Raw genomic sequence first — 12,273 nt, 5'->3', positions numbered from 1 at the left:
ATATCTTTGACTCATAAAATGATTTTTTTAAAAACTTAAATGTTTCATCTCATAAGCTTATGTCCTATGCAGTCTTGCAGAAAAGAAAAAGCCCCTCCACATCAAGGATTAAGCCAAAGTAAGAATTTCAAAGAATATACTATACAAGCAAATCTTATGCATGTACTACAGACTTACTCATGTTTATTCTAGAATATGAGATCCAAATGATATACACACATTAAAAATTGGAAGCAGTCTGCATTAAAAATTCAATGGCATTTATGTTCTGAAATTTGATTGCAAGCCCCAACTATATGTTACTAGTAGTTGTTGTGCAGAACAAATAAATCAACTGTGATCTAACCAGGACTATGTGGTTAATACCTTTTCTATTTTCTGGAAATCACTGTTGCATACCTCCCGACATAACAGAAAACACTTAGTCCAAACTGTTTACAAAGATATAAACTTTAAAGAGAATCTTGCTTAAGCCTATTACATAAAAGGTTTAACTAATCAAGTTTAATTGCTATGACATTTATTTAAATTAATTACATTCCCATTAACATTTTACCTCTGGTCCTGGAGGGCCAGATGGCCCTTGGGGTCCTGGGTCACCTGTTTGGCCCTACAATGTGGAGGTTAGGGGAGAGAAATCAAAGTATAAACATGAATAAATATGATTGAAAAAGGAAATACATAGTATGCAAAAACTACTAAATATATTATGTCACACAAAGTTGTAATGACTTTCTGGCAAACAGCAGTCAATATATTGTTTCAAAGTTGTAATGACTATTTAGAAAGACTTAAAATCATCATCATTGTATGAAACTTATTATATAAGATGTGTATAGATCTATACATATTTACCCCTAAATATTAGAGATACAAATTAATGGAAATCAAATGAAGGAAAAAAAATGTGGTGTGGGTGTGTGTTATCCAAAGATAAGAGAATAAAGTCTGACTTAACAAGGTAGGAAACTCTAGATAGGAACTGCTTTCATGCTGCTGCTGCAGCTGCTAAGTCTCTTCAGTCGTGTCCGACTCTGTGCGACCCCATAGACGGCAGCCCACCATGCTCCCCCTTCCCTGGGATTATCCAGGCAAGAACACTGGAGTGGGTTGCCATTGCCTTCTCCAATGCATGAAAGTGAAAAGTGAAAGTGAAGTCGCTCAGTTGTGTCCTACTCTTAGCGACCCCAAGGACTGCAGCCTACCAGGCTCCTCTGTCCATGGGATTTTCCAGGCAAGAGTACTGGAGTGGGTTGCCATTGCCTTCTCCACTGCTTTCATAAACAATTAGGATTCTAGGATTGCCTCTGAAAAATTCTCTCTTATTTGGTAACTATAAGGGGCCTGATTTAGTAATTAAGAATCACCTGGATTTAAACACCTGTTGCTTAATCTCTCTCAGCCTATTTTCTCACCAATAAAACAGGAATAATAATAATGTTACTAACAGTCTTACAGTTATTGTGAGAAATAACTGAGACAAATGTAAAGTGTTAAGCACAGTGCTTAGCACATAGAAAGTACTCATTAAATGTTAATCAATTTTATAACTATTAATCCTTCCATTCATATCCTCTCTCATCTCCTGGATGTTACCTAGAATTCCTGGATTGCTTTGATCCTTTGATTAAACTTCTGAAGATTTGATTTCTCTATCTCTGCAGCCATTTTCTGACATTCAGATTAACAATGTGAAATCAGGGCTGGAGAAGAAGGGTAAAAGCCTGATCCTGGAGAGGGTGGGCGAAGCTCTCAAGAGTTGAAACTACAGAACACGGAAGGCCATTAGTCTGATATCCTTGTTTTCATTAAAACAATTGAATTCATTATTTTTGTCATATTAAATTTCTATGTGAGCTTCAAATCTGACAACAGGTCACAGAATATATAAAATTTCTTGAATTTATTATACATAAACTCTTATGTATAACATGGGTTTATCCAGTTTCCAAGAAGTAAAGCAGTTTTCCATGTGTACTAAATTCATCCTCATACAGTGCTACAGTCTCTGGACTTAAGCAGTACACAGTACGCCTACAATCAAACCTAGAGAAAAGTAGTAAAATATTATGCAGAAGTTCACTTAAGTTCCCCTAAATAAACAAAATCATACTCCATAGTGAGTATCTAAGGGAGTCAAATTTTTGAAATGAAAAGTACCTCAAACAGAAACAGCATTTTCACTGAGGCCCTCTAGTGGCAAAATCTAAACAAGACGTTAAATTTACAAGCTTGAGGAAAAAATGGAATACAGCAGGCCTTTGTTATCACAAAAGTTGATCCACACCTGATATTTAAGAACATGAACTTGTGGAATAATTTTATTTATCCTTCAGAAAAATTTTCATTTTGAAAAACTTCACCTGCAAGTTTCCTTGAATGTCAATTTACCTTTATAAAAATGTAAAGAACTGAATAATGATTAAGTAAACTTCTATAAATGGTAGCAACTTCTACCTAAAAAATGAAAAGGAGATAGACTTTGTTTTTTCTCTTTAAAAAAACAATATTTCTTAACTTCAGATAGGTAATTTTCTCTAGTGTTTAAATGCTTGCAGGGTAAAAGTTTCCCTATTTCAGAATGTTAAAAACCTTCTAGATCAGAACATTCTTTTATCTTGAAAACATTCTTTCATGTTACAACTTAGATCCATTTGAAAACAGTATCAGTGACACTAACATTGTAGATAACAGAAAGCCAAAAGTAGGAGATATAAAAGAATAAAGACATTCATATGACTTTGGCATTCGTTGCATGATAGGGAGCAAATGGTTTAGATAGACACTAACTTGTACAATTTATTTTTAATATAGTTGCTGATTTTTGTAAGCAATTTTTCATTAAACAAGTGTCTCTTTCCATAACTAGGAGAGGTTTCTAAGTCAAACATCTACAATTTTTTAAATAATAGTAAGATACAAACAAGTGATAAAGTGAGAGTCTAAAGTCAAGGTGGTCTCACAAATAATAATTCCTAATAATTCTCTTATCCTATCTTTAGTCCAAAGTACATATTTTTCAAGATTTGATAAAACAAACAAAAAATAGTCAGCTGTCTCTGACCAAAGCAATCCCTGCTGATATTAACATTTTTTATTAGAATAGTACAGAAACGTATAATATGAATAAGTAAAAGCCTCACTCTCATCATTTCATGCTCCCTGAATCACTGCCTGAAAGAACCACATTCGAGTGTCTAGTGACTCCAGGAGAAAAAAAATTAAAGGTTTTAAGACAACATGTTAAAGGTGAAAGAGGAAATCTTTGCTTTAGCTTGGACTAGAGAAACACTGATAAGCATTATTACTAAGAGAGGAAAATATTAAAAAGTCACAGAGCTGCAAGGAACCTTACATATGATGTAGTCTGACACTCATTTTAAACATGAGAAACTAGATACCATGGTGGTTAAATATCCAATGTCACAGCAGGTCTGTGTCAAGGCTGGAACCAAAATCTACATCTCTATTATTTAGACCAGTTATTCAGCCTTCCCTAATTTCAATAAATATGTAATAATTATAAATTAAATCAAAGAGTAAAGAAGACATTAAAAAGGTTTATCTGATATAAGCATGATATGACTAGTTTTCTCAAGTAATTAATTATAAAGCATGAGAATAATACCATTTATTACTTAGTACTGGCCTTAGAAAATATGTCATACCATTTCATTATTATCAAAAGAAGTATTTTGCTAACACAGCAGATATTTAAAGCTCCTTTTACGTGGTTTCAAATCATCCTTGAAAAATAGAAGCTTTTTGTTAGCTTGACCCATTCTCCTGCCCCTTATGAGATTCACATCCGTGGCACAAGTCTGGGTACACTGTCAACTGAGTGATAAGTAGTAAAGCAAAGCTCACCATCAACATATCATTAGATAAATAGATGCGAACAATTGTTCTTTGGATTAAATGATTCCTGGGAAATGTATATAAAATGCTGTCACTGTTAGAAGTCATAAGGAATGGTGATGTAAAGCTACGTAACTTAATGCTGCTTACTTTGATGCAAAAATAAACAATCTAAAGATGAGAGGGTAGAGTTAGGGGAACATGGTGAAATTGCTCAGGAAAACAACACTCTTTTATAATGTTAGATTAATAAATTATAATTTTATATCTAATTTTTGGATCTGGAGAACTCTATGGACTGTATCATCTATGGGGTAGCAAAGAGTCGGACACGACTGAGTGACTTTCACTTCATTTTGGATCTACAATCACAGTCAAAGAGTTGTAATCAATATTAAAACCCTAAAACAATCTTAAAAATTGAAGCATAAAACACTATGGCACAGTGGCTAAGTGCATGGACTCTGACATCTGTGGTCACCACGTTTTCTTGGGTGACTACCAAATAACTATGGGACCTTGGGCAAGTTACTTAACTCTCCGTGTCTCACTTTTCCTCATAGGTAAAATAGGAATAATAATAGTACCAACTTCATATGACTGTTTTAAGGGTTAAGTTAGAAGTATAGGTCTTAGAATACTGCCTGGCATTTTGTAAACACTCAGTGAATTTTAGGTATAATCATTACTATGATTTTTAATATGTAGATATATACCATTAACTCAAGTTTTAACCACTCTATTTAAATGTTTTTAACTATTCAGTAACTTTAGTTTTATAGTTTACCAGGCTTCAAGTTAACTACAATACATGGTATCCTTTTATTTCAGTTAACTGATGCTCAGAGATTTAAAAAAGACAAGGAGCTAGAATATTTGGGCCCATAAGAGAATGTGACATACTATCTTTTCTTCAGAATGTTTCCTTAATGAAACAGATATTTGGATAAATTACAGTGTTATTTAAGGTTGCTTTATGTTTTCTGGCTTAAAATCCACTGCTTAGTTTAAATTCAATCTATAATAGATTAACCAAAATCTTTAAGGCTAATGGAAATTTGGCTTTGGACTGGGATGAAGGAGGTGAGGAGGGTGAGGTCCCATAATCTATGGAATGTAAGCTGAAAACTTCAAGGATTAGCTGTATTCTAAACTGGAGAGAAAACGTCATACTGGTAGACTTAAACCCTACTTCTTACATTCCACGAACACCAACAGGTATCAAGAGTCATGTCATAGCATGCACTCCATGAATCAGAAAGAACAAGCAAAAATTCAAACCTACTGAAGGTCCTGGCTTTCCTCTCATCCCTGGTGGTCCAGGAAAACCCACAGCACCCTAAAAGAACAGTAAAGAGAGAAGTTATTACACCACAGAAGGCAGATATGCCTCTACTTACAAACTATTTTAAAAAGTCATGGAATTATTCTAAAAAAAATTGAGAAAATGTTTCAAACAAGACATGCAGAATCATACTGATACTATATCCTAAAAAAATACATGATTTGAAATAATGAATACTTCTTTCTTTTTAAAGAATGCACACATTTTCACTGTTTTTTTTTTTTTGTATTTATATAAAACTAATGGTACCTTGTCTCCAGTATACCCTATTTCTCCTTGCTCTCCTGCAATGCCTTGTTCACCCTGGGGAGCACAATTTCATACAAAGACACTTAAGCAATGCAAATGTGGCAATAAGAAGGCTAATACAAGTTATATAAGAATAATTTCTCAAAAAAAAAAGAATAATTTCTCTATTTCTCCTACTTTTGAGAAAACTTATATAATTGATATTACAGATTGGGTCCCATATTTTAATAAAAATATTTTATAAGTGGTGTTGACTCAAAAGAAAAGTAAATGTGATAAAAAATTATCTCTATGACAATGTAAATATTTAAATCACCTTATCACCTTTGATTCCAGGTAGGCCCTTATTGCCTGAAAGACCCTAAAAAAGAAAGTGATACTTTGTGACATTATAGAGAAATCAAAGTGAAATATCCATTATGTAAACAGAACCATACCATTGGGCCAGGGATTCCAGAAGGTCCAGTTGGTCCCACAGGGCCAACACTGCCCTGAAAAGCAATAAGAAAGAAAGATATCCTTGAGTACCAGTAGGATTAAAAAGAGAACATGATAAACTTAATAAAATAATTCATCTTACTAAGTTCCCACACATGCCTTGTTCTCTAAAAATTTCTTTTCCTCTTTATATTTATAAATCATACCAATCATTCAAATTTTAGTGAGGTGTATTCTGCTTCCTTAAGCCTACTCATACAGATCTAATCTACTAGCGTCCTTCTCTTCCTTGAGTTCTTATAGTTACTATCCATAGGATTCATTTTGAAATATTTCTCCAAAGAGATATCTTGACGATAGGGGAAATATTTTAATGCCATGTTCCCAGGAAGTATTAAAAAAAATACTTCATTTGATTTTCTTAGATTTTTCTTTCACCCATTTATTCAGCAAATATTTACTGGGCAGTTACTATGTGCTAGGCATTCCAATGACTTCATGATCTACAACTTGCAGATAACAAAATTTCCGTAAGTTCAGGGAACTGAGTAGTAAACAAAAGGCTCTACTCTTCTGGGTTTCTCTCATTCATTCATCATTTAACATTTATTGAGCAGAATATGTATCAAACATTGTAGTAGTGTTGTATGGTAGTGTTGAGGAAACAAACATGAAAAAGACACAGTCACCAATATCAAGCTTTTCAATTTAACTTCTCCAATGCAAGATTACTCAAAAACATTAACTACCACTATCATCTCTTGCAAGCAAGAAACCCAGACTTCAAAATGTCATCTTAAAATTCAAAGGAACTATAAAATTCAATAGCAACTATAAAAGTTTCTGAAAGTAAAATTTGAAAAAATAGTGGAAATCTCTTGATTGTTTGGAGATCACTTGCTACCTCTCTGTGCCTGGCTAACACATCATCCTTCATCTTCAAAGAGTTGCTTTCAACCTCCCTTTTATGCTTCCCAAATGTTTAGAAACTTTTAAAGGTGTATTTGTGGCAATGCTGAAAATGTTGCCTAGTTTAGTTATAATCCATATTTCTTAGGACAGTATCCCAGACCCTTAGCACCAGTTTTCCATCAGTACTTTCCGTCTCTTCTTCCAGTTGTTCCTACTTGCCTTTTCCTTCTCCCTCCTCTAAATCCAACATTCTAGACACAATGAACTGTTTTATGGTCTGTACATACTCTCCCTTCTCACATTCTCCAAGCCTTTGAAAACCACTAATGGAACATGCTTCTGCTACAGTACTCAATATACTGCACTGTTTTGTTTTGTTTTCAGTTGGTTTTCTTTTTTGTTTGTTCTCCCCCTGTCTTCCTTGTCTGTGCATTCTGTGAGTGTAGAAGCATGTTTTATTCATTTTTTTTAATATCTCAAGCCCAACTTAATAATTGGTACATAATAGTTTTGAAATGAAGTATGGAATGAATACTGGAGGAAGAAATCAACTTTAAATTTAAAACAGTGATTTCTAGAGTGCTGACATAACAGTACATTTCTAAGAGTCCACATTTATATACTACAAATTTCAGAATGGAAAATATGACATCTTTACTTTGGGGTGAGTCCTATAGTCTGTGAAACATAAGATAAATTATTCCCAACATGTTTAATCCTGAAAAATGTGAGACTGTGAGAGGCAGAATAACATTTTCCAACTTAACAAATGGAAACACAGCATCAATACATCATTGACAAATTCCATTGATGGGAAATAATTATTCTTATAATTACAGTGGCTGGTTTATTCAAAGTTCATAGCTTTAAAACTTCTGATAGTCATTCAAAATACAATAAATGTCTCTGTTTGGAAATTACACAGCACTAATTCATGTAAGAAATGGAAAGGAATATCAAAAAGAAATATGTCTTTATTGTCCTGTTGTTTTTCTATAGACAATATTCTTAATTCTTATTTCAGTAAATATACTACTGTGCATAGTCTGGCATCTTCAGATGAATATGCCTTGTATGCACAATATTCTATTTTACTTTTTAGTATCTCTGAAAGAAAAATCACAAAATAGTAAATTTCAGGAGGTATCAAAAAACATACTCATTATAAAGGACTGAGTGAAAAAAAGAATTTGAAAGTGAAATGATACGGGTGTAGGAACTTTCAATAAACATCAAATATGTTGTGGTACGTCATAGGCTGTATGGAAAACCCTACTCCTAAAGAACTACATACTCTGAAATTGATTCATGATAGATTAGTAACAGTTTTCAGTTCCATAAAGATAACCTGAAGGTCCTTCAACACTCCCTACCTACCACACTTCATTCCCATAAGAAGATGAAGCAGACAGAAGAAATAATTTCATGCATTGGGGCTTAGCAGAGGGTGTCTGGGATATAGCAATAGAAAGCCTCCCACAGAGTGACAAATAATAGAGAACGATTGAGTCAAAGTCAGTCAAAGAAATAGAGAGACCCAAGGGTAAGTTCTTACCAAAATAGCAGCCACTAGCCAATTACAGTTCATGAGTGAACATATCGCCAAAAAGATTGTGAATGCCATTATTGGGCTTTTCAACCATACCCAGCCACACTACCAGGCAATAATCACCGTTACTAATTGAGAAGGCAAATGACAGTAACAATCAACTGCATGGAAAAAAATAATCTAGAGAAAGCAGTATCACCTCTTGTCAGGAACTATACCTGCCTTGCTGGAAGGGAGCACATGAAAAGCAACGGTTCAGGGCAAACAGATAAACTGTTTACTGTGGAACACCAAAGTTCACCTAATCTTTCCTAATTGTCTTCAAAACCTCACCTCCTTCCATTCCTCTCCCATCATCCCATACTTCCCAGGCTGCAAGCCCACTCTTCCTCTTTTCATTTCCAAAACATTCCATTTCCCCCCACGTCTGTGCATCTGAACACAGCCTTCTTCTGCCCAAGAGCCCCTTTCCCAACTCACCCCACTCACACAGTTGACAAAACAGCTTAAAAGACATCTCCTTTGTGAAGCCACTCTGATTTTCTAAGATAAATTGCTCCATTCTCAGTAGCTTGACTTGAGGCCATATTAGATTATAATATTGCCAGGAAGCAGGAATCTTAATTTGTTTATATATATTTTTTAGGCCTGGCATCTAGTTCAGCATTCGATACACAGTAAGTGCTCCCACTATTTGGATTAAAATTGTAATAAATGTACAAGAGAGGAAGTAATAATACCTGTTCTATCTACTTTAAAAATTAGATACATGTGAAAGAAAGTACTTTGAAAAGTATAAAATACCATCTCTATTACTGTAGAAGAGTGAGGACTACAAAAATGACTGTTAGTATCATAAGCCATTTTCATTTCTATAGAATCTCTTCCCACCTACCAGAGGGTGAACGGAGGAAGAAAAAGGACAGAAAACTCAGGTATTTTTATTGAGCATTATTATGTGTCAGGCACTGTGCTAAGTTCTGGAACTGAAAGATAAGTAACAGTTAACTATTGGGCAGAAAAGTAGAGCTTCAGTGTTTCAGGCAGACAATCAAGTGCAAAAGCCATGTAGTAAGGAGGCTGCATCTGAAGAATGAACAGCTTGGCGTATGCACAGAGTATATTCTCAAGATGCAGAGAGGAACCAAAAGCCTAGACATCTTAGGCCTTGTTAAGAATATTGGTCTGGGTCTTAAACATAATAATGGAAACTTTGGAGCTAACCAACTTCAATGCTACTAGGTTAAATGAAGAACGCACAGTGTGTCTCTGGAGTCCAGCTCCCTTCCCCCACTTCCTGTCTCTCCCCACTGGTAGGGCCAGTGACCGCCACTTACAGGTACAGCCCTATTCTAAGTCCTGAGAAAAGAAATTGGTCATTTGGGCTCTATCTTCACATAGGGCTTCTCATGACATCTAAAGAAATCTCTTAAGAGATACAATTCATATTTTAAGGCTATAGAAGTTTTAAGGAAATTGTATAGCAAAAGGGGAGAATTCTGAACTCTGGATGTACATCACCTGGCTTCAAATCCGAGTTCAACACTTATGGTCTTAGGCTGTTCTGAAAATTAAATTACCTAATCTTTGTGAATAGCACATAGAAAATACTAAATGAAAGTGAGCTGTTATTGCTAATTTTATTATAATTACTATACTAACATTATAACAAGAGAAAAGTCTGAAGGTCTTAGACTAACTGTAGTTTTTTAACTCTCAGTTCTATATTCCTGCCATCCCATATGGGAAAGTTAAAACCTGTTATGCTGATTTTTACCACAGTTCCAATAGCTAAACTTCTGAAAGATATTCCTTTGGCCAGGCCACCATCTTCTGCCATAGGTCAGTTAAGATGGGGGAAAAACTTTAAATCTGTAGTCAGAAGACCTGTGTTCAAGTTCAAGCTAAAAATACTGTACCTATAATTTATGGCCTAAAACTCTGGAGTCTTAATTACCTACTTTATATATTAGAGTGAGCTCTAAATTGATTTTTAAAGGAAATTCTACCTCTGCCATGGTCATGCCCTACTTTTATGTGAATAGAAGTAGGCTTACCTTTAAGATTCTATTTTCATTAGGCTCCTTACATTTCATAAAAGTATGTCATTCTTGCTTTTGGTTCAGTTCAATGTTAAAGCATATGGGTCTAAATTTATATACCATATCTGTAACTTTTATCCCTGTCATGAACCAGAAATTTGGATGAGAGAAATTTATATTTATGAAGACATATCAGGAAGATACATATGACAGTTTGATTAGTCAAATAAATAATCAAAAATGTATCAGAAAGACACATATCTGGACTGGATTGTTTTAGCCTTCAAAGAACTGCTTTTACTAAACTGCACTCTGATGACATCAGAAACTTTAATGAAACTTAAGAGTTGAATTTACTGTATAAAAATTAATTAAGTGAACAAATAATAGTTACTATTTTAAGTACAATAAATAAATGAGGTATGAAAATGTTCAATGGTACTGGCAAAGTCTGGCTCCTACCTTCTGTTAAGGATGATTTTCCGAATCATTTATTTAATTTTATCTCATAAAGCCTACAGTTACCACGTGCTTTTGTTTAGCCCTATCTGTCTCTTCAGACCAAATGGTATGAAAGAATACCTCAAAGGAAAGAAGTGGCTATTCTAGGTCTTGTACTTCTGGAGAAACTGAATCTTGATTAAGTATCCTTCAATGAAACAGACAAATACACTTACACATTAGCCTGTAAAAATTTGTTATTTCAGCTTATCATAAAGTATAATTCATTTTTAGATTCATATTACTGATCAAATTTGCATATTTGGCAGGAAAACACATGTGAGCAAGGTTGATATTCAACAATGACACTAAAAATTTTCTTTATCCTAAAGTTTGTAAAACACATTGAACAAATATAAATACACACAAAAGAATTTTATAAGAAGGATGATATTTGATACTTACTCTAAGCCCAGGAAATCCCGGAGGACCAATGCTACCTATAAGTCCCTATGTAATAGAAATGTGCAAAATTGGTTAAACTTGATTTCAAACTAAGTGTATTTTCTAAAGATGAAGACAAAAATTTCTAGGAAAAAAATATATCTAATTTTACCGTCTTCTAGCTAACTTCTGCAACTTCCCTCTCTTTTGCATCCTAAGAAGTGCAATTCTTTGGTGACAGCTAACATTCTACAAAAGTAGCCCAGGCTCCATGCTTTTGGATGCCAGACTACTACCTAGCCTGGGATAATAGATTTCTCTGTCTGTTATGTGAGTAAGTCTCATTAATAATCAGCATTATAGACATAATATTAGCCTACTGTTGTTGTTTAGCCTATTGTTGTTGTTTAATCTCTAAGTTGTGTCTGGCTCTTTCTGTGACCCCATGGACTGTAGTCCACCAAGCTCCTCTGTCCACGGAATTTCCCAGGCAAGAATATTGGACTGAGTTGCCACCCCATTCCAGTACTCTTGCCTAGAAAATCCCATTGACGGAGAAGCCTGGTAGGCTGTAGTCCATGGGGTCGCTAAGAGTCAGACACGACTGAGCGACTTCACTTTCACTTTTCCCTTTCACGCACTGGAGAAGGAAATGGCAATCTACTCCAATGTTCTTGCCTGGAGAATCCTAGGGACGGCGGAGCCTGGTGGGCTGCCGTCTATGGGGTCGCACAGAGTCGGACACGACTGAAGCGACTTAGCAGCAGCAGCAGCAGCCACTTCTATTCCAGGGGATCTTCCTCACCCAGTGACTAAACCCGCGTCTCCTGCATTGCAGTTGGATTCTTTACCACTGAACCACCACGGAAGCCCTAATTAGCCTATATGTAGTGAGAAAAGACTGGATGGTCAACTTGTTGGGTGAGAAGAACATTTTCAGATGACTTAAAACACTGTCAGCTCTTTTGAAGTACTTTATTTAAATTTTCTAAATT

General features: G+C 34.9%; 1 protein-coding gene across 1 annotated transcript in view; it reads right to left on the bottom strand.

Moving 5' to 3' along the window:
* Nucleotides 1–12,273, bottom strand: part of COL24A1 (collagen type XXIV alpha 1 chain) — a 441,974-nt gene that overhangs the window by 224,690 nt on the left and 205,011 nt on the right. The window contains exons 19-24 of the mRNA XM_081490017.1: nt 11,300–11,344; nt 5,890–5,943; nt 5,769–5,813; nt 5,453–5,506; nt 5,144–5,197; nt 557–610 (exon numbers count right to left, since the gene is read on the bottom strand). Of these exons, the coding sequence (XP_081346143.1) occupies nt 557–610; nt 5,144–5,197; nt 5,453–5,506; nt 5,769–5,813; nt 5,890–5,943; nt 11,300–11,344 (306 nt within the window). The remainder of the gene's footprint in view (nt 1–556; nt 611–5,143; nt 5,198–5,452; nt 5,507–5,768; nt 5,814–5,889; nt 5,944–11,299; nt 11,345–12,273) is intronic.

This window comes from Giraffa tippelskirchi, chromosome 5 (assembly GCF_054371585.1).
Source record: "Giraffa tippelskirchi isolate mGirTip1 chromosome 5, T2T-mGirTip1v1.2.pri, whole genome shotgun sequence".
In the NCBI taxonomy this organism is placed as follows: domain Eukaryota; kingdom Metazoa; phylum Chordata; class Mammalia; order Artiodactyla; family Giraffidae; genus Giraffa; species Giraffa tippelskirchi.
The sequence above is the reverse complement of the archived record's forward strand: the minus strand, read 5'-3'. Positions and strand labels throughout refer to the sequence as shown.